The sequence below is a fragment of the Ascidiella aspersa genome, chromosome 1 (genome assembly GCF_963924565.1).
Source record: "Ascidiella aspersa chromosome 1, kaAscAspe10.2, whole genome shotgun sequence".
Lineage (NCBI taxonomy): Eukaryota > Metazoa > Chordata > Ascidiacea > Phlebobranchia > Ascidiidae > Ascidiella > Ascidiella aspersa.
In genome coordinates this window covers 30,062,379-30,085,304 of record NC_139447.1, presented here as the reverse complement: position 1 = coordinate 30,085,304, position 22,926 = coordinate 30,062,379, and the positions used below count along the sequence as shown (strand labels likewise).

Below are 22,926 nucleotides of genomic sequence, written 5' to 3'. Positions count from 1 at the left end.
TCTAATTATGACTGGGACTTGACTTGTTATTTTACAAATGGCTTGACTGGGACTTAAGTCATTTTACAATGAGTTCTTCACAACACTGCAAAGTATCCTTGTTTTATGTGCGAATGGGACAACAGGGACAGGGGTAATCATTGGATCCAATGTGATACAACCAGCACTTGTTGACAGATCTAAAGTGATACTTTCACCACTACATATTAAGCTGGGTCTCATGAAAAAAATCTGTGAAGGCTCCCAATAAGAAGGTGCTTAATTTGAATAAATTCATGAGAAGTTTACTTATTTCAGTGCAAAGAAAGATAAAGAGGGGGTAGGCCTATGTGATGGAACTCAAATCAGAAAGAAAACTCACTAAAGACGCTCAATTTGCAAATCCCATACAGAAAGTGAAAAAATGCGTGATGGTCTTATTTAACAAAAATACTTTTAAAATTTCTAGGCAAAGTTAAAGATTCTGACTATCAAAACAATGTGAAAAACTTGATGTCTGAAACGCGACTGAGTGTATGAAACGCGACTGAGCGAGCCGTGAAGTTGCAAGAAAAAGCAAATAAGGACAAATCATGCCTCACACCAATGAGAAATAGCATAAAGTAGTTTGTCTACAATTTTATTAAGAAAACGTACATGAATATGTGATTAATAAGCTTTGTAAATGCGTTTTACAGTGAAATTTAAATTAATTCTTTTTTGCAAACAAATGTGACGTGAAGGGTGCATTCTGACTGCAAATTCGAAATCAACATAGTCAAATTTTAGGTAAACATGTTTAATTCTTTTTAAAAAAAAAATTATAAAAAATCCTCAAAATGTCGCCCAGTGTTATTTTATACAATCGATGGGCATTTGTGCAAGCAAAGATAACATTATCGAAAACGTTTAATATATTTTAACCAAAACCATATTTTGTGCTATTTTCTTTCGATCGCAACCAGCTCGTAATCGTTTGGTATGAAGGCAGCACCGTCAGAACCGTCTTCAATGTTCGGCATTTCCCCAGGTTTGGCTTCGAACTTGAACCTCTGAACCATGGAAGTGAGAAAGAGAAAGAGCTCCATTTTTGCCAGCTGCTCGCCGAGGCAATAGCGGGGACCCACCGAGAAGGGAATCACGTATTTTGACTTGACGAAGTTGCCCTTCTCGTCGATGTGTCGGCCCGGGTCGAACTTGTCAGGTTGGTCGAACATGTTCGGGTCGTTGTGAACAGCCCAAATGTTGGGCACAATCTGCGTTAAAATAAAACGAAATTATGAGAAACAACTAACCAAAATGCCATTAAGCATAATTGTCGCAATTTCTGATGGAGTTATTTACGCACACGTAACATTTAGCAGATTTTGTCATTAGAATTCAAATTACAAAATCCCACAAGAATAATCTAACAATTGATTTTCTCCTCCAGGTCGTTAGTTTTATAAAGTTTTGTAAACTAAATCTTACCGTCGTTCCCTTCTTTATCTTGTAGCCGTATATTTCAGCGTCTTCTGAAGTGCAATGTGGTAAACTCATGGGCACTAGTGTGCGGAACCGTTCAACCTCGTGGATAAATGCCCTGCAGTAAGGCATATCTTCTTTCATAGAGAATGTAGGTCGGCCTTCTTCACCTTAAATTATAACACATTTAAGTGCCTTATGCCGAAGTGTTAATTAAAAAAAACAATATTTTATTAAAGCAAGGCACATAAAAAAAATTTTGGTATAAATTAACAGATTTTATATAAATTAACAGAGATAAAATTAAAACAATTTATATTTTTTCAAAAAATACTATATTTTATTTTTCAAAGTTTACTGACCAACACTAAAAGTGTGGTTTTTATATATAACCCACCCATGCGATTTATTAACCAAACATAAATTAAATATAGGCTATACAGCGAAGCGTAAAGATGTGTACAGCTCTTCGATTTATTTCAATGCAAACAGCATACCTATCACGTTGATAACCTCCTCGTATAATTTCTCTTGCATCTGTGGATAATGAAGAAGACAAAGAAACGCCCAGCGCATTGTGCTCGAAGTTGTCTCAGTGCCACCGTTAAACAGATCCCGAACGTATTGAAGGAGCTGCAGTTTCTGTTAAAACAATATCGTAAGTTAATGCGGTAACCTCGTCCAATAAAAAATTATTTGCCTAATTACACCGGTATTATATATGGCCTGACACATAGGCGCGCGACGAACTTTCAAAATCCCAGAGCGTTTTTTTGAACCAGGGCAAAACCGATTTTGCATTTTCGTATATTAGTTTTAAAACAACGCGTAATTTCGTCAGAATAAATTGTACGCAAAAAGCTAATGCGTGCTTGGTCCGGTTTTAAAATGACGAAGGGCGAAGGTTAGTAGCCTGCCAATCTACTTTTGAGAAGTATTTATCCGCCACGAGAAACATGCAGATGGAGCGAGCGAAGCGATCGCGGATTTTTTTGATTATGCCGATTTTACTTGGCCAAATTTTAGGGCTTTTTGACGCCCTGCAATAAATCCAGGGTGTCGAAAACGCTTTGTACACCCACGTTCAGCGCCTATGGCCTGGCATAAAAGTATACTCCACAACTGCCTCAGTTTTTTGAACTCATATGGCCTGCCTGTATCGATCGTATGTAGCATTGCCCCTGTGGTTGAATAAAACATTATTATATAGTTGCCACTTTTGTGATATTCCTAATTGCGTGCTGGATAGTAAATGTCCTTAGAAATGACCTGTAATGATCAAAAACTTTCGTGCAGCATTATAAGTTGATGTGACATTAATTATATTTTAGGTGACCAGCAGAGGCGGATCCAAGATTTTAGTTTGGGGGGGACTTAAGAATAACAGATAGATGACGTCACAAAGTAACTTCATAACGTGACGACACAAGTTACGCCATAACGTGATGTATGGTTTATATTAAAATTACGATAAACTCGAAGAATCGAAGCTTTAAAAACCCTTTGTATGATTTGAAGTTCATTTTCGAATGGGATTAGACGCTTTGGGATAAATCGACCTAAACAATTGGACATACTAGAACCATCACTATAAAAGATTCGACTTTTTCATTTAGGCATGGGTTAAAGGGACATGAAATACAATTTGAGGGGGCGCATCCCGCAGTTTTAACCAAGATCGACAATCGTTGCCGATTATAAAGCGTTGAAACAAACCATTAGGACATCACATACTGTAAAGGTATCTGTTTTCTTTTTCATTTCTACAAGAAACGCGTCGATAAAGTCGCGGACATTTTCCGGGTCCCAACTTTCTTCGTGTTCTTCAACCAGTTTAGCAAAACCATCTGAAAGAAAGGCGTTTCAATTTCAAAAAAATTCTAGAGAAACAGTCCGGCGTGGTCCAGATTGAATTGAATATTTAGTATTTGTGTATAGTACGAAGATTATGCGTGTTAATTTTTCTACTCGCAACGGGTGTTGCATGGCACAACAATTAGCCCAATGGCTCACAACTTTGGTATATATCAGCATCCTATAGCTGGGCTGTCAAATATGCGGCTCACAGGATATTTCGTACGACTCGAGACCTTTTCACAACAAAATATTTTTAGAGTTATATTTGCGTAGTTTTTCACCGTCTTCGCGTGTTATTTTTCAACTAGAAATTTCAACCTAACTTATTACAAGCTTAGCCATTTTGCCTGTTTAAGAGCGAGAATTCCTAAACTAGGTGTGTTTTTGAAATACACTCTTAAATAGGACATAGGTAGGCGTTTTCAATACACTCATGTAAATTTATTCAGAGAAAATCAAATACATTTAAATATGCGGTATTTGTGCCAGTGCCGTGTTTACGCTGTAAATTGGGCACACTGTAGATACAATACAATAGTTACTATATGGCAATTTTGGTTTCATAGTTTTGTTGGTGCGGCCCGTGGGGTTAAAACTATCCCATGCGGCCCGGAAAGTTTAGCAAAACTGACACATAGGTTACATACACAGGCATAGGTGATATGTACTTTATGAATTTTTAGATGACTAACCAAGCATTATTTTTATGTCTGACATCAGGTTCTTCAAAACATTTGCAAAATGTGGAAGCTTAACAAGCCAGGGAGCGAACATTAGGGCAGAGAAATTCTTGGATCCTTCAGGACTGGTAAACCTGTGTAAATTGTTAATATAAAGCAGGGCTGTAGAGTCGGAGTCGGGGTCAAAGTCGGACTGGGGACTCGGGACTCGAGTAAGACCACGTAAAACTCTCCGAGCCCTGAGTCCGACACGCTTAGTACCAAATTTTATACCTGACATTGCCTCCAACTGTATATTGTAAAGGTGTAATAGCAAATGTTGGATATTTTCCCACCATGTATTGTGAGTGGATAAATTTTATGATACTCTTATGAGGGGATTGCTAACAATCCACCTTAATTTAGTTCCGAAAATTGTTGAAATACATGCTGTAGAGTCGGAGCCCGATTCGTTAATCGACCGAATCGCACAACTAACCGGAGTCGGACTCGGGAGTTGGACACGAGTTATTTTAACTGATTCCGCAGGGTATAAAAAAGGCACACCACGTTACTAAGCAGCACCGTTGCAACGACGAATGAATAAGACGATTATAATTTAAAACCTTTAATAAAGATAAAAATACTTCAATAAATAATTTTAAATTGAATAAAAAGCTAACGTTTAGCGTTTTTGCATGACCGTTGGTTGTTTTCCTTTTGAGTATAAAAAATCACTGTTTAATTTAAAGCATGTAGTCTCCTGACAATACAGTAGATGTCTATGGGCATTTTACAATGGTTGCACCAAGGTTGCAGGTTAAGTTTAGAGTGTCATGGTATTTCTAGTCAAAACAAAGTAAACAACTTAAGAAAAGACTTATTAACGGTAAATGGATTCAGGCTGTAGGCTAAACTGCTAAAAAGCAACCATATTACTAAAATTTATTTAGTATATCGATTTCAGGAAATTTGTCAACCATCATTGGTTGGCGAATGCATTGACTTGCATGAAAGTTATAACTTTTACCAAATTTCCTTTAAGCTAAACAACTAAACTTTGTGTGACATTTAGTTGCTTTTTGACATTGTCGATAATATTCCTATCAAAACAGTGGCACCCTACCATTTGTCAAGAATTTCGATTAGTGTTCCAAGCCATTGATCGTCGTATTTGAATCTTCTGCCAAAGACAACTCCACAAATAACGTTCGAAACAGTGTATGTCATTAAAGCCTGTAGTTCAATAGGAAGAGTAATAGTGATTTTACTTAAGTTTGTAAAATACGTTACTTACTTTGATTGAAAATGGCTTTCCTTGCTGTTTTCGAATTTCATTACAAAGGCAATCGGCTTCTTCCATAATCCTGTCTTCCATTCCCTTTTTACCGAAACCGAACCTAAATAAATAACGAAAAGAGAGTATACAGTACCTAAACATATTCTTTACTCGTTTATGTTAGTCGTTGATTAAACAACTCTGAATAATACAGATATGCATTCTACTGCAAAATTAGTTACCTTTAAAAAGTGTGGAATACTATAAGTGGAATGTTTGGTCAACGACTTACCCGCGAAGAGTCATCAGCCCAAATTTCCTCTGATCCTTCCAAAGTTTACTGTACGGCGTAAAAGCTATTCCGTGACCTTGGGAAATCGTATCGAGAACGTCATACTGGGGCCTTCCCGAAAATAGATGACCATGTTTTACCAGGGCCTATGTGTTTTAAAAATGTCATGACAAAATAAGAAAATTAAAGCACGATCAAACGGAGAAACACAATAAAACAAATTTCTACATTGCATCGGTTAACGGAGTGTAATAAAAAATGGCAGTGTTTAGAACTTTATATCATAAAATTAAATATTTACCCTTTGTGTATATGCACTATTTATACTTTTGTGTAGACAAAAAGTGCATTTACCTTCTAAAAATTATAAGTTGAAAAGTTGCCTACGCCACAATGACAAAATAACAAAGACGTTGTTGATTTGCGCAAAAATGCGTCAGGATTTATTTGGCTGAAATTGCAGTTCGGAAAAACTCATGGAGCTAGCGACTGCTAGCCTATAAAGTCAAATATAAAACGTGTAGAAATACTACTTTCTATGTTACCTCTATAATTTCAAATACAGAAAATGTTTGCGCGTTGCCGGTAAAAACCTATATTTACAGTGGTGGGATTCAAATTTTTTGTCAGCCGGTTCTATCACCAAAAGCTATATATTTTAGCCGGTTCTGTTACAAAAAGTCATATTTTGCGGGAAATAGTTAAATTAGTTGCGAGAACAGGATGCAACCCAAGGTTTCAGCGAATGTTGCAAACTGAGAACCGACTGAATCCCATCACAGCTAACAGCCACCCTAATAAAAAGCAGCATTCGTCTCATCCAGGGCTCTCACAAATGAAAACCAGAAAATCCCTAAAGCTATATTAAAAAATCCCTAGATGGCATGAAAAATCCCTAAAACATAATTAGCGCGTTATGCTATGTGATCACATTACCTCAAAATGGCTAGTAGGGGTACATATATATATATACAAATGAGAAACCAATTAACCTTGTTTACATGCTAAAAGCGAGCTGTAGATTTTCACATATTTTTTAAATAACTGCATTGTGTAGCCCAGCGTGGTCCAAGTTTGACAGCATCGTGGGCCACAATATTTCTTGCATATTCTTTGCGGGCCGCATAAAGTGCTACATGCGTGCCAGGGGCGGATCAATAATTTTCGTTTGGTCGGGGCATAAAATGGTTAAAATGACGTCACACAGCATCGTCAAATACATATAGGCTCCAGAAACTTGCTCCTATCGTCCAACTTGTTGCGCGCGAAGCGCGAAAAATTTGCGTATTTGACAAAACTTATTTAGATGACTGCGTTTTATAAGCGTAGAATATTTGCGGAAACCATGCGTACCTTACTAAAATGAGGTGTTGCAAACTACACAATCGCCAAATTACAAAAATTTCATCGCGTAAAAACTGGTTTATAACCGGAAAAATGTAATTATACTCAAACAATTGCAGTATACGCTTACTGTCCGTTGGCCACTTAGTTCTTTGATTCAACTCTCAACGGTGCGCATGCAATAATTGCAATAACATGCAATAAATTCAGCATTGCTTCGCGGCCACGAACAATGATGTTGCGGGCCTGGGTTTGGACCACCCTGGTGTAGCCTATAGGTCTAGTCAAGACTACTATTGTCCATTATGTCCAGCTACTTATTTGAGCAGCAATGTGCTGACATACTTCACCACCTGGTGCCATTTTAATTAAAATTATATCTTTCACCTGACCACATTAAGAACAAAAATTAGCTAAGCTAGTAGTATGATGCATAACGTCCAATAGCGCAACAATCAACAAAATCATAACTTCCAGATGAACAGAAACAAGTAGGCTAGGCTAGCATATTCTGAACCTGTTTTTTTTTTCAAAACTGCAATTCGGTAAACATTTACTAGTTAACAAATTATACAAACAATTTGCAAAAATATGGCGATGAATCCCCAAAAAATCCCTAGATCATCAAAATCCACAGATTTGTCCCTAAAAGGGGCTTAAAGTTCCAATTTGGAACTAAGAACCAACCAACTAAATCCCTAAAAGTGAGAGCACTGGTCTCATCGTGACTTATAGCCTACTTATGACGCAACAATTACATTTTTAGACAAACTTCGCTGATCTCATAAAATTCCGCGAGACGTTCTATAGAACCGGTGCGAACTGGCTGAATCCCACCACTGTATATATATATATATATATATTAGAAGTTCGCAAACAGTCATTTTAGAAAAAGAGTGCCATAGGACGAACTGCTGTGCCGTTTCTCGAAAGTGTTACATGGCAATCTTACAACCCCTAGATCCCCACCTGATGATTGATAAAAAAATATTTATTCAATAAAAAAATATTTATATTTGCTGTTAATTGACTACTTATCTTTGATAAAGACCTTCATTAGTTAGTACAACGAAAGCCAGCGCAGACAAACAGAATCTAAGTAAGGTTCGAACTTACGACATCCGGCCATGCTGGGACCGTCGTTCCACCAACTGAACTACTAAGGCTCAGAAGGGGCGAGTCGAAAAACAAAAAAGCAGCTTCGGAGGGGCGTAATCACAGTTGTTAAGCACATATGACTATATGTGTGTATCGTTCCTCAATATTAGGCATAGGAAAAAAAATAATCGCGGTACTCGGGGCATAAATAATGATGCTCAAATAATAATGTGGGCTTCGGAAAATCCTGTTATAAGGTATACCAAAAACAAATTCTCGTAAAACATATCGTACCTCTGTGATGCTGTCAAAGTCGTTAAGAGTAACCCAATCATCACGACCCATGCGAACCGACATCACTGGACCATATTGCTTCGACCAGTTTCTGAACTTGCGCTCGGGTTTTCTTCCTACAAAAGGAATGACCCCCAGAAAGGGAATGCCCCTCGGCCCAGGGGGTGACCCTTTCGGTCTCTTGTACCAGTAAAGCATCAACAGACATACTATTGTCAGGGAAACAGCAGGAAGAGGTATCGCTTCTAACATTTCAACTGTACGTAAGTCTTTATTAAAATCTTACGTCTAAAAACAGCTAAGCGACAATTGGGCATGGTAAAAAACAAATATTGTAGTCAGTACTGCCTAGTTGTTCCTACCAAGATAGGCGCGACTTTCACAGGAAGTTATTCAGCGCAAAGGGTATCACGGCAACTCTTTACTACACAGTATGCTGCCAAAGCGGTTCGCTATTTACCGAATTAGATTAAAACAAAGGCGAACGCCCGCGGCTGAATTTCTCTACCGTATTTGCAGAATGCTGGTATGTACTTAGGCAAACCGTAACCATGTGCCAAAATCCACTTGTCGTTTTCATCTCCTTTTAATTTGTCTATCGAGAGTGAGTCTGCTAAAAGCTTCAGCTACACTTTTACTTACAGACCGCACAAGTTAAACGTCTGTTTACGCTTGACTGACGCTTTTTAATCCACGAAATAAATTGTTTTGTCGGTCGCTGCATCTTTTAGGGATATTGTGTCATGTTCATTAATGCTGTACATGCGTTTTTCAGTAGTATGTTCGATTTGGCAACGAAACACAAAACCATTTGGCCAAATAGCTTCTATCCTGTGACTGTGACATTCCTTTAAACTGCTAACCAGCTTAAAAACAATATTTTTTGTAATTAGTATCCCTTTTGTTTAGGCCACACAGAACCAATCTTAAAAAAATGTTTCTCAACTGATTTGTGTCATTTGGGTGTATATATCCACCAAAATATGTTTTAGGCCATCCAGCTGCGGGAAAGCAGCCACTTGAGATTTTCAAAATGGCCGTCAAATTCGTAATATTATGTTAATTTATAACAGGCCATAAAACCTATGGTTTCATATTTCCAATAGTGTTATTAATTTGCGTAGGACAAGTCACTAGGATAATGTATTTATTTATTAAATGCTTTTATATTCAAAGATATCTCATTTTTGTAAGGATTTTACTTTTGAGCTTATTAAAGCGCAACTAAAGAGTTAAATTAGTTGCAAGTTTCTTACCCTTTCTCTCTGACATGACGTCCAGTGAGGGTAAAATAAGTTGAAAACTAAGCCAAAGGTTTGTGCGTTTGACTTTTTGGAGAGGTTATAGCCTACAGGGATCCGTACCTGGAAATGGTGGTGTGTATATAATGTTACAAACAAACACTTAAAAAGTTGGTCTTGTTTTCACTGAAATTCCCAAAAAATGTTCTAAAGACAATAAACTTCAGACCGGATTTAACGACTCAACGCTCCGTTTCCGGTTCCGCCCGCGGGCCGTATTTTGCCCAGGTTCGCTCTAAAGGGTGCTTATAAATGAACACTAGCAACGCAGGAGTATTATCTATAACGTCATTGTATGACGACCAATAACATGTCTAAATCAAATTGGCGCAATCCTATATATGGTAGCCTAGAAAGAAAGCCTAAACTTGCAAGAATAAAACCAAAACCTGCCAGATCAAGGCAGTTTAGGACTTATTTACATGAAGGTCTTATTACGGCTTGGTAAATCTAATTTTGGCCTTTATCCTAGTTTAGTTTTATTGTCAGATTAATGTTATTTCAATTTCGGTCGTATTGCTTGAGTATAATTATGGAATATAAATCTTTATATTAAGTAGCACTGTCGGACAACAAATTGAATTCAATTTATAAACCAAATTCGGATTAAGGCACTTCTTAGCAATTAAAAATAAAAATGTTTTGATTTTAATGGGAAATAACTTTTATCGTTTATCTATAAGTTAGTCAAACTATAGTTTAAATACTGCCGTTATACCTTCGATGTTATGTGTATTTATTATAGATAAAAAAAGCAATGGTACTTGCAGAAACTTTGTAAAAATACGAAACTAGAAAATACAAGATTCGCGCACAGCGCTAAAATTTTTTACAGTTTTAATGTTAAAGTGGCAAAAAGCCCCAAGTTTGTACAGGTATTAAGGATTGGTGCCCAACCGAAATGCACAACTTAAATCGCATGTACACAACTTACCAAAGTTTCCACACATGTGCACAACTTTTAACTATACCATATTGTTTTGACTAAACATAGCCCGAATTGGTCGTAAAAAGTAACAATTTATAGTCTGAAAACCGAGAAATTATTAAAGATTTGAAGCGAGGCTCGCAAAATGCAGATCCATAGACTATGTTTTCAGTCACTTAACTCCACACGTGTAATTAAAAAGTAAAGCATCAAAAAACAGAAATAACACCAAGCGAAATCATTAAAATCACTACAAAAAGCTAAATATTAAAGTAGAGTTCGTTCACCCGAAGAACCACTGATTTACAGTTATCTTTTTGTACAAGTTAAGCGCAACTATGCAAGGAAAGAAAACCTCTGGGGCCTAAAACCATAAGATCGATTCTTATTACGGCGAAAGTTTTTACAATTTTCTTTCAACTGCAACCAGCTCGTAATCCTTCGGTGCGAAGATTGTGCCGTCAGAACCGTCTTCAATATTCGGCATTTTGCCAGGTTTGGCCTCGAACTTGAACCTCTGCACCATGGAAGTGAGAAAGAGAAAGAGCTCCATCTTTGCCAGCTGCTCGCCGAGGCAATAGCGGGGACCCACCGAGAAGGGAATTATATATTTGGACTTGACAAAGTTGCCTTTCTCGTCGATGTGTCGGCCCGGGTCGAACTTGTCAGGTTGGTCGAACAGGTTTGGGTCGTTGTGGACAGCCCAAATGTTTGGAATTACCTGCGTCAAAACAATTTAAGAATAGCGCGGAAAGCAATACTAACAGACGTTTAATGGTTATCATTTTTTAAACTATGCATTCCTGCTTTTACTATTTTAAATATGTAAAGCCAAGCAAATGTGATCACCAAACTCCAGATTGATGTTCCTCTTAGACTTTTGAATTAATCGAATCAATGCTTGTATGTAATAAAAACAGTTAAAATGTTTATGCCGAATCGGCTTATTTTCATTATCGGGGCTTAATTGTTTATAGAAGACTTTGAACAAATTGTGAAAATTTTCGTTAAATCTCGTTTGTATTTGGTAGAATACTACAGAGTAGCCTAATTATTTTAAGACTTGTCTTACGGTCGTTCCCTTTTTTATCTTGTAACCATATATTTCAGCGTCTTCTGAAGTGCAATGTGGTAAACTCATGGGCACTAAAGTGCAAAATCGTTCAACCTCTTGGATAAATGCGCTACAGTAAGGCATCTGCTGCTTCATCGAATATGCTGGACGTCCCTCATCGCCTAAAAAGATAACGCACTTAAGTACAACCCTTTCGAATGGTTGATTAAATAAGAAACGGTACTTAGACCAACTTTTTAGTCCAAGGAGAAAACACATAAGCCCTAGGAACATGTGTGTCATTGCAATACTGCTTGTAAGAGCGTGTAAACTGTAAACTGATGTGCAGCATTGTAATGACTTAGGCAATGACACGATTCCAGGCCAGCGCCTTATTCAAAAATGACTTGACTTGGACTCAAGTTTTTCACAAACGACTAGACTGGGATTTAAGTCATTTCGAAGTGACTTGTTTACAACATTGTTAATTTGTGCAGTTTGTTTTCTATGGAATAAAACAAAAACCTACCCATAACGTCGATAATCTCCTCATATAATTTCTCTTGGATCCGTGGGAAGTGCATAAGGCAGAGCAGTAACCATCGCATTGTGCTCGAAGTGGTCTCGGTTCCGGCCTCAAATAGATCGCGCACGTAGTGAACGAGTTGCAGTTTCTGTTACAATAGGGTTAACATTTACCGGAACGTTGAGCAATAGAGATCAATGCTTAAACGGGGATCGAATTGAAAACCTGGCCCTGGCGTAAAATATCCTCATTCTGAAAAACGTTCCAGATACAGGCTGACAATGGTTGTCTATATCGAGACTGCTAAAATTCCTTAATGGTTAGCCGCCGACTTTGGTTTCAATCAGAATTCGCGGTATTTTCCATTGTAAAAACAGAAGATTGATTTGTTATTTTTAAGGCTAATGTTTTCACGTGTTACATACAGCAAATGTTTCTGTTCCCTTCTTCATTTCCACCAGGAATGCGTCAATAAAGTCACGGACATTTTCTGGATCAAAAGATTCCTCATGCTCCTGTATCAGTTTATCAAACCCATCTGCAACATATATTTTGTTTAGACTCTGGAATAAATAAGATCTGTATTTACAGCTTGACGTAATTTAAATCTTCCAGCTACAACAGGTTTCTGTGTTGAGTAAGGAAATGTAATTTTCATTAAAAAAAGAAACAATATACTTTAATTACCAACCGAGTATTATTTGTATGTCCGTGATCAATTCGTTAAGAACAGTAGAAAATGGCGGAAGTTTCCCAAGCCAAGGAGCAAACATTAGGACAGTAAAATACTTGGTTCCTCGAGGGCTTGCAAACCTGTTTTTACAGACTTTGCGATAAAAGTTGTTTGAGAAGTGTGAAGTACAAACAAGTTGAAAAATTAAAAAAGCCAATCTTTTTGTGATGTAGGCCTATCAATACAAACCCCATCATTCGAATTATTGTCGGCCAACTCTAGGTAAGAATATAACAATTTAGCTATTACGCCTGGAACTTATTCGTGTTTTGTTTTGTTTTGAGTACAATTCTTTATTCGTCTAATGCAGAAACACTACGGAATTTACTATACCGTTAAATATAACTGTATAACATAGCTTTAATTTGATATTTATTGATGGAGTTTACCGGTTGAGTTAATGTACAACGTTGAACGAATTTAATAAAAACAAGAATATACAATTGAAAAGAAAAACGAATAATTTTACTTTAAGACGATTTGGCACAAAAGGGGTTAACTGCAAATACAAACTATTGATAAAATCTGCTGTGTATCGAAATATGCGTAATCGTAGATAAACATTGGCTGTTGCATACTTGCATAATTTATGTAATTTAACAGTGAGGTTACAGCGCTACACTTTTTGTAAGATATAAATAAATAATTTATTATGTATCGATATAAGCTAGGTACAATTGACCAGGGAAAAGGCGATATGCAATATGCTTAACCTTGTTTTAAACTGAACCTTACCACTTGTCAAGTATTACGATTAATTTTCCAAGCCATTGATCGTCGTATTTGAATCGTCTGCCAAAGACGACTCCACAGATAACGTTCGAAACAGTATACGCCATTAAAGTCTGAAATTAAATAACAATTAGAGGTGTTCGTTTTTATCGTTGTTTATAGCTTTACTTACTGTAATAGAAAATGGCTTTGCTTGTTGCTTTCGGATTTCTTCACAAAGGCAATCAGCTTCTTCTAAAATCCTGTCTTCCATTCCTCTTTTTCCCAGACCGAACCTGAAGCAGCAAGTAAAACAATATTTGGAAACAAACCTTATTATGTATCATTTTTGTTTTATGGACAATGGCTTAAATATTGTCAACACGTATGTTGGTACAAGGAAAGTTTGAATGCTTTTAATAACAGGTATATTTAGTCCTTAATGATCTTTGCTAACATTTCGTATGTAGCTTACTCTAAAGCAGGGGTGGGAAACGTGCTGCCCGCGGGCCGCATGCGGCCCTTTCAATATTTTGTGCGGCCCTTCACCTTCTTCCAGCTATTTTTTCCTAAATAAGGCTATGAGTGTGCAATATGATGGGACTTATCAGTTTCGTGTTTGAAGTGCGAAGTAACCTATAGGCTACACCGCTACACTTATGCAGTTGAACTGGAATGGGAAGCATCTATTACAAAACAATCTTCATAAAAGTTTTACTTGTGTCACGATGTTACGATAAAGAATTGTTTTGCAACAATTACACTTGTCTGGTACATCCAAAGTGTAAAAGACTTTTGCCACGCATATTGACTGAGATATTATGTTTAACAGCTGGTTTTGAATTAAGGCTGTTAATTAAATAGTACTAAGCCGATCCGTACGAGAAAGGCTTCATTGGAATCGTAGGAAAAGGTATTTCCGAATCCACAAGTACAGGGGCGTGCAACCTTTCATACTGCCGGGCCAAATATGTGTATTCGGATTAGACCACGGGCCACTTGCATATCTCGTCGTCTACATGTTAGTGCAGTAGACTTTTTGTTGCGGCCTAAAGTAGTCTTTTCAGAGCTACTTAAAGGCCCTCTACGTAAAACCACTACAAAAACAGTGGCGGATTCAGCGGGATAAAACATTATATAAAAAGGAATATACGCGCGAAGCGCGAAAAATTTGCGTTTACCTAGAGTTAAAGTTGGCAAAATGTATAGTTTTACAGGCTTACCAGACCACATTTGGTACGTGCTGGGTCTTTCCAATCTGAGCCAATTTAAAACATTATATGCCACACCAATTGTTAAAATAAAGTGCAATGAATGTACGGCTATCATGCAGCCAACAACTACGGTACATGATAAGACCAAGCTTTTGAAAAATAACTCGCGGCCCACAGTTGGCCTACCACTGTGTTAGTGACTACCACAACAATATTGCTCACACACGTACGTTGAACCGAACAATGCCACCTTAAAAGCAACAAATTTTCTCAGCTGTGGAAACTTATTTAGATCGAGATGTTCGTGGTAAAAAACTACTTTTTAGCTGCGCTGAGATAAATTTGTTTCTTTTTTTTGCAACTCACATGAACATTGAAATTGAATATAAAACAATTACATTTCAAATGAGCGAAAAAGATCAAACGGACATTTTTAATATGCTTTCTTTACATGGCCACAAGTAGCTATTCTAAAGCATTTCAAGGACAAAAAATTGCTTTCACACAAAGTTGTGCACTTTCCGCAACAACATCCAAAACACATTTTGTAGTTTTATTTTGTTAGCAGGTCACATTCTATTCTAATATGTTAGCAGGTCACATTCTGTTCTAATATGTTAGCAAGTCACATTCTATTCTAATTCTAATAAACTAAAAAATTACATGCTATATAAGGCGACCTAGACTAAGGAACAGTCAGGAAGTTTCAATATTTTGACAGTTACCTGAATGTTTAGTGGTGCGGGCCCAAAACCAAAGCACACCGCGGGCCACATATTTTGGTTCCGCGGGCCGCAGGTTGCACGCCCCTGCACAAGTAGACCGCTGACAAAACTGCCGTAGTTGCAGCCTAGTAGCTCATTAGTTTTTTCTAGTAAAAGCTGAAAATACGAATTAGCGTTTATTTGATGTGCGGCCCTCCTGGAAGCATTACATTTCCTAACTGACCCGTGTGTTAAAAAGGTTGCCCACCCCTTCTCTAAAGTCTAAACAAAGAAACGAAGGCCGTTACAGCATTTAACGTACAATATTATTAGGATGACGACAACTTACCCGCGAAGAGTCATTAGCCCAAATTTTCGTTGATCCTTCCAAAGTTTTCCGTATGGTATCAAACCAATGCCATATCCGCGGGACACGGCATCAAAAATTTCGAACTGCGGTCTTCCCGAAAAAAGGTGGCCATTTTTTACCAGCGCCTGTGTTCAGCAATATAACAACAACAGAATATAAGCTACAGTAAATGCAATATCAAAAAGCATGTATCACAAACGTGGTATTGTAAATTGGTAAACACTTGTGAGGTACTATAGCCCGTTAACCGTTTTAAAACGTGCCTGTGTTTAACGCCTTTTAGGCTTGTTTTACATTTTATACAGTTTGTTTGTTCGATTGGTTATGATATGACGTCTGGTTCAGATTTCACTAGCTCTCATACAGCTTAAGATACATATTTTTCCTCGTGTCATTAAATAAGTGAAAAAGTTAACAAAATTAAACAAAACGAACTAAACAATAAATAACATGTTTATTCGTTGTTTGAAATATAAATAGGCTACTTAACAAAAGTTTGGGGCTTTAAGTTTTCAGCTATGAACTTAGAACGCATTTGCTTTAAGATTGGCGTTTTATTTATTAAATTACTTCCACTCTGTTGGCTGTTTTCGGCCAATTACAATTTCTCTCCCTGGGGCAATAGAATCCGTTTAGGTCAACGAGGTAAACATACAAAAAACCGTCAGGTTACTTGTTAGTCAAGCCGAATTTGACAGTGTGGAATATCGTTATATCTTTGACATACTTGCAAGGTTTTGCGTGTGATAACAACAGCTAACATTACGTGGAAAACCTACCTGGTTGATGCTATCAAAGTCGTTAAGGAAAACCCAATCAGTGCGGCCCATGCGAACCGACATCACTGGGCCGTAATGCTTCGACCACCTTCGTAATATACGCTCGGGTTTCCTTCCTACAAAAGGAATGACCCCGAGAAAGGGGACGCCCCTGGGCCCAGGTGACGACCCTTTCGGTCTTTTGTACCAGTACAGCGTCAACAGACATGCTATTGCCAGAGCGACGGCAGACGGCGGTATTGCTTCTAGCATTTCGACTGTACAGTTACTGAATAAGGGGCTACTTTCTTTTTATCAGTATATGGAGCGTTTAAAGCAATAGCCCTGGGGGGACTTAAGTAGGCCGTAAAGTAAATTGACAAGAATAAACAGTAGGAAATAATGTTTAATTTGTTACCACCGATAGACTGTGAACGCACTATAGAAAACATCTGAAAAAAGTGGTACGATTTTAGAAAAAGTTATGCAACACATTGGTTTTGACTACAAAAACGAACATTCAAATGCTGACATATCGTTTTCAAAAGCTAACAATTATTATGTTAAACAATACTGCAACTACACCATCTTTGCGGAATATTTAAACAGTGGATTATAATTTGAATCAAAACAAACATGGAAGAACGCAAAAAGTATCAACATGTCGACGCCAAATTACTTTACCTTGTTGCAGAATGCAGGTACACATTTGGATAAAGCTAAGCTAAAACGCAATCTATTACCTATCTCGGTCTACTGTTTTGCTAGCTTGCCTGCTTCTTGTGTTTGCCAATATTGCCATATTGCTATAATCCCTTTCATGCTTGTCTGGCGGTTCACGTTTTTGCGAATCGTTTCATCACAGCCCACATGATTGCCAGTCTGCCAGACTTTCATTGCCGTCGCGTCAATTGTATAGTTTTGTTGTGCCTTTCTATCGCTTACTTAACCAACAATCTTACTTCACTTTGTAGTGTCTTTAAGCCTGTTTTGGCGGATTTTAGTCTAAAGTAATTAATAAGATAATACTCTATATTGAGTTGCACATACTTATTCTATATGTACATAAATTTTAAACGTTATTTTTTGTCTTTTAAATATATACATAAAATCTGCTATGCTGTATTGCTATTCTTGGCGCGTTAAGACTCTCAAAAATGGCATTGTTAGCCGTGCATCGGTTGGGTCATTCGTGCAGCCACACGGCTGCTCGGTGAATATCCGAAATACCTCAAACTCTTGTAGTCGTAAAAATCATCTTTATTGCATTATATGGAGCAATGTGCGAATCTAGTGTACTAAATGCTAAACGCCTCCTTCCAAATTAAAAACTTTGTAGAATAAACCATCGAAACACGTTTTTCGCCATTCGTGCGACTTTATGCTAGATAGCAGTTAAATAGTTAGCACTAATAATTTCTGATGGCATAAAAGTCTTTCGGTTAATAATATGTTATGACGTAACTGTGTGAGGCCATCTTTGAAATTTTCTGTGGCCCCATTACGGAATGCTAGATGCTTCCTTCAGTTTAAGCGGTTTCGTTAGGGGTGCACCGCTTTTAGCTAAACCATCAAAACGGTCATCACACTAAGAAGATTGGAAACTACCGGTTTAAGACATTACAAAAGGATCGTAACCAACGAATTTAGAAGACAGAAGTAACAATAGTCAAACTTTTCATGCCTTTGGCACATGTAACCCTCCTTTGCTTTTTGCTGCCTTGGCTGCATAGCCTATTTGCGTTCCTCGTAACGGCATACATCAAAATAAGTGGTAAAAAAGAGTGGGGTGTAGTAGAAAAGACGGAAAAGTAGGGTTAAATGGTAGTAAACAGAAAATAGCGGGGAAATTGCTGCTAAAAGTCAGGGGGTCACCAAACATTTTTCACAAAGGACAGTTCCCAAATAGCGAAAAATGTGCATAAATTTAGCCCAAACAATTTTTGTGAAATTATTTTTGCGTCTACGCCAATGACGCGTGGCTATTTGTTGTTAAGTAGAACACATGATGCAAAATACTCAAATCGATTGTACTTCCACTGTTTGTTTGTTTTAGTAGTCAACATCTCTTACCCTACCCTTCAATTAAAACTTTTCTCTTTCCTTGATGGAAACTGTATATGACAACTCTTCACGATAAACACTCGTTTTAAGTTTCCGTAATTTATTGATTGTTTAATTAAACGTTATTTGGTGTTTTTGAAAATTGATGGTTGGTTTTTGTTCTGAAAAAGAAAGACACAGCTTTAGAAGAGCGATAATGTGGTTTAAATCAACAATTCTTACATGCCGATGACCAGCACTAATTTACAAACTTTGCGACTTACAAATAGGTATGTTCAATATAACCGGATCAAAGCCTATAAACGAGGCCAAGTCCTAAATTCGGTTCGTCCGATAATAAAGTTATTCCGTTTTTAATTCGATACGAAACAATATCAGCATTTGAAATTTGTAAATTTAACGCAGCAACACTACTAGGCTTATAAAACAAATTTAGCTTAGAAACGAATTCGATGGTCGTTCTTGTAACGAAACATCGCTTATCGATATCAAAAGCAAATGTCACATATCGGAAATTCCTACCGACAATAATAGTTGCCGAGAATGTTAAACTAAGTTCAGAAAGTTGGGTCTATTTTCAAGTTGAAAAGAATATCCAAAACTCAACCTACCCGAGTGTAGCCTGAAATTATGACGTCGTGCAGGTAACCATGCTAGCCCAGTTGCAGACCTGAAGTGCCTCGTCGTAGAGAAGTCCGGAGGGACACTCCTGAAATAGTCAATAAACTGGTAAATGTCATAAAGTGTGACACTTGACCTGCTAAAAACTAAAGGGTATGTTGAACTAGAAAAGTTAAATTTGAAAGTATGCGAAACAAATATCGATCCACTTGGCCATATTGAACGTATTGAAGTTGTTTAACCTTACAAGGTCACCTAATCCAATTACACTTCTAAAAAAACATTTTTTTGGGATAATACTTAACCATGGCTGACAGCTTTAAACATTCACGATTATTTTACTGAATCGTACTTGAGGACATGGTTGTTGAATGTTTGCGTCGCAAAGAAAGAACTGGCTACAGCCAGCATCGGCAACGCCGCCAATATGCCCTCCACAATTATAACCTGCAAGACGATACAAACGTGTGAACTTTAGTGAAAAAAATAATTAGAAACGATCGTCAATTTTTAACAAACTAATCTTTTGCAGGCGCTCTATATTAATTTAAAGCACTACTTTGTACAACATTTGTATTGAATCTTAGAACTAGGGTTGGAATTTTGTCCTAGTTGCGGACCAAAGCCAAATCTATAAAGGTCTCGATCACGAAAAATTCAGTTCGTAAAAAAAAAACAATTTGCAAAAGAGGTGGCGAGCCAGATTATTAATTTACATTTGACGGTTCAAATACACAATGCTTGGTATGGGGACCCGATATCGACTTGAGTTATTTCGGTAAACTGTGCATAAGTTTTCAATGAAAGCGAACAAAAATGCCGCATTTAAATAGGCTTCATTTTCGGGCAGGACATTGTAAGTCAGTACAGTAGCGTATGGAAGCATAAATTGCAACTATTTAACATTAATTTTTGAATTTGTTTTAGCAGTATTAAACATCGCCTTTTGAAATCTGTTAAAGAAGCAAAATATGATGTAACTTTTACGGTACATACGTTCGCTCGGTTCACATGCTGGACCTTCGGTCTGAGCGTGGACTGTAAAAAAAACAAAAAACTAAATTGCAACTAGAATAGACATTATTTTAAACAATATTTAAAATATTCTACATCAAGTCATTATTACAATATACGGTGTGCAATGCGGTCTTACACATGTAACAACATATTGAAACCTTAAACAACAACAATACGTTTTTTTTTATGTTTAATCTTTTAAATATAAATTAAAAAAAGTCTAGTGTTAGTAAGTTGAACAGAAGTTTGTTACCTGATGCAACCAAGAGAAGGGCAACGGCAAACAAAATTTTATGCATTTTGAAATATATCTTGTTCGTACTAAATTTTAAACTATAATTGGATGTATTGACGACGCAGCGTTTATAAACGTTCGTTATCTGACACTTAACGGGCAGATGCTGTTTTCACATGCTCGGGCGTTCGTCCTAGTCGTCACGTAGTCTGATAGGGACACCTGCTGTTTCAGGAAGGCAAGTTCTCCTGGTGACTTCGAGAAGGATTGAACAGCCCTTGCGCAACAAAAATAAATTCTGCTGTAATAAGAAATTCACACTCACAATCTTGCGTGGCTCGACGAGAAATTTAATTATGAACCCTACCAAACGAGGGACGAGCGCTATACACATGCTCTGACACCCAGTGCTGTAAACCCAAATTTATCGGTTAATCAAGTCATAATTTAAGCAAGATTTGTCAAAGAAATTACACGGTAAACTATCAAAATTGGTACACTTGTCCGATTTTGATCACTCAACTACAAAATAGAAAAATGCACTATAGCAAGCAAATTGTTTGAATGTAATAATTAAGATAAATAACCCAATGTTATGAAAAATACTTAGGAAAAACATTTCATTTCAACCCAAGTCATTTGTCCAACAGACTAAAGTCAAATCAATAAGTTCTCCAAAAACCTAAGTTAAATTTAAGTGATTTAAAAACAGTCACTTGAGTGCACTAAAGTTAAGTCAACACTAGTGACTCCACTGGAGGTTTCAGTTCTCAAAAGAAGAAAAAACATCGAATAAATAAATTAAGATGATAGGCCTACACCCAAAGCCCAACTATCAGGTATTTACTTTATGTAAAATCATTGGGCTTATTGTAAAGTCAATGGAATTGTGCTCGTTAATTGATTTGATCATTTTGTAGTAAAGGTTTCCTTTTGGTTTTGTTATTTTATATTTGGAAGCTTAACTTTGAAACCATAGCCTGGGTATAAGGACCCAACCTTTTAGTTGCATTTTCTTAAATACTTCAGCAAAATAAATAACTTTGTACCTATCTCTTTCAGGCCAAGGTGGCTATGATTTCGGGCATTAAACATTGGTTTAATCCCGTTTGCACCGGGAGGAACATTAGTTTATTACTCTGGCAATGACATTAATCAACTCGACCTCTCGAATACCAGAGACGTAATACGAGGAATTATTTGCGACTTGGAAACCGCGTGACCTTTTTGTGACCTCGATCCTCCGTTTACCCAGTAATCGAGAAAGGTTATACGTGGTTGAGTATATAGGCACGTGTGTATATTTACGGGAGATGTTAACGAACTGTGTGGCGCAATTCCATGTTTGCCAAGATTGTCTGACGAGTAGGAAGAACGACACGACCGTGGGAATTCGAACACTTGACTGATTGTGGTGCACGAGTTCAAACTTTCAAACAGGCAGGTACGTAGGGTCGTGTTTAACGTTTCGGTTGCTGAAAAAACGTCAGTGTTTTTACAAGTCGGGTATTTGAAACAGGGGTATCCAAACTAAGCCCCTTGGGTCAGTACGACACACCGGTTTACTACGTCCGGTTGGCGGCATACTTCCCAGGATCCTTAAATACGATAATTATCAAAAATTTTTCTAACCTAAACAAAGCTAAATTTTGTTGAAAACCTAGATTAAACAACGATTTTATAAAGCTTAGTAAAATTTTTAGTAAATGTTTATTTTATATATTTTTCTTTTTTCATTTATTAAGTAGAATAAGTTAAATACAAATTTTGTATCCAGCCCACGGTCGCTAATATTTATACTTATCCTGCAGACGACCCCATTCCTTAAGTTATCCAGCCGTTTATAAAAAAACTTTTGTGTCCCCTGATCGAACAAAACATAATCTACATTTGAGAATTTGCGGACTTCACGTTTGTATAAATAGCCTACACGTTTGTATAAATAAAAAAAAATAAAAGTAAAATTTTCCTTTCAGATATCATGTTTGAGTATTGTAGCCATTTTAACCTGAAGAAACAATGTTTCTATTAAAAAACTTTGTATGCAGCGCCGCCAGCGATTATATTGTCAAAGTCATTTAGCCACTCGAAGCGTTGTACATATATAAATTAAATAAATGGACTGTAGTTGAACGACGATCGCAAATTTAAAAATGTTGGTAAACTTTAGTATCATTTTCAGCATTAATAGAATGTTTAATTTCATACGGAACTTATATTTCTGAGATGACTAAACTAAAGCGTTAAAGTTACACAACTGAACAATACTCGGTTGTAGTTGTTCTTGAGCATTTTAGTTTCATCTGTTTCACTTCTTTGTGAATAGTAATGTCGTCATTTAATATCAAATACTTTTTGTCCAAAATATCGTTTCTCGGTCTTCCCTAAATACTACCGTTAAATTCAAAAGCAAACGAAGCGTTC

At 37.0% G+C, this 22,926-nt stretch overlaps 2 protein-coding genes across 2 annotated transcripts; both read right to left on the bottom strand.

Annotated features, from left to right (window-relative positions):
- Positions 1-920: 920 nt before the first annotated feature.
- On the bottom strand, positions 921-8,518 carry LOC146169691 (cytochrome P450 2C5-like). Its single transcript, XM_083386971.1, has 9 exons — positions 8,267-8,518; positions 5,531-5,676; positions 5,257-5,359; positions 5,086-5,195; positions 3,993-4,114; positions 3,178-3,290; positions 1,941-2,085; positions 1,450-1,613; positions 921-1,235 (listed from the first exon to the last, which is right to left on the bottom strand). Exons 1-9 carry the CDS (start codon positions 8,516-8,518, stop codon positions 921-923), a joined length of 1,470 nt encoding a protein of 489 aa, XP_083243097.1.
- Positions 8,519-10,391: 1,873 nt separating this feature from the next.
- Positions 10,392-17,007, bottom strand: LOC146169690 (cytochrome P450 2C16-like). The gene is made up of 9 exons (XM_083388749.1): positions 16,587-17,007; positions 15,787-15,932; positions 13,713-13,815; positions 13,544-13,653; positions 12,767-12,888; positions 12,501-12,613; positions 12,079-12,223; positions 11,568-11,731; positions 10,392-11,216 (listed from the first exon to the last, which is right to left on the bottom strand). The coding sequence occupies exons 1-9, from the start codon at positions 16,836-16,838 to the stop codon at positions 10,899-10,901; spliced, it is 1,473 nt and encodes a 490-aa protein (XP_083244875.1). The 5' UTR covers positions 16,839-17,007; the 3' UTR covers positions 10,392-10,898.
- Positions 17,008-22,926: the final 5,919 nt, after the last annotated feature.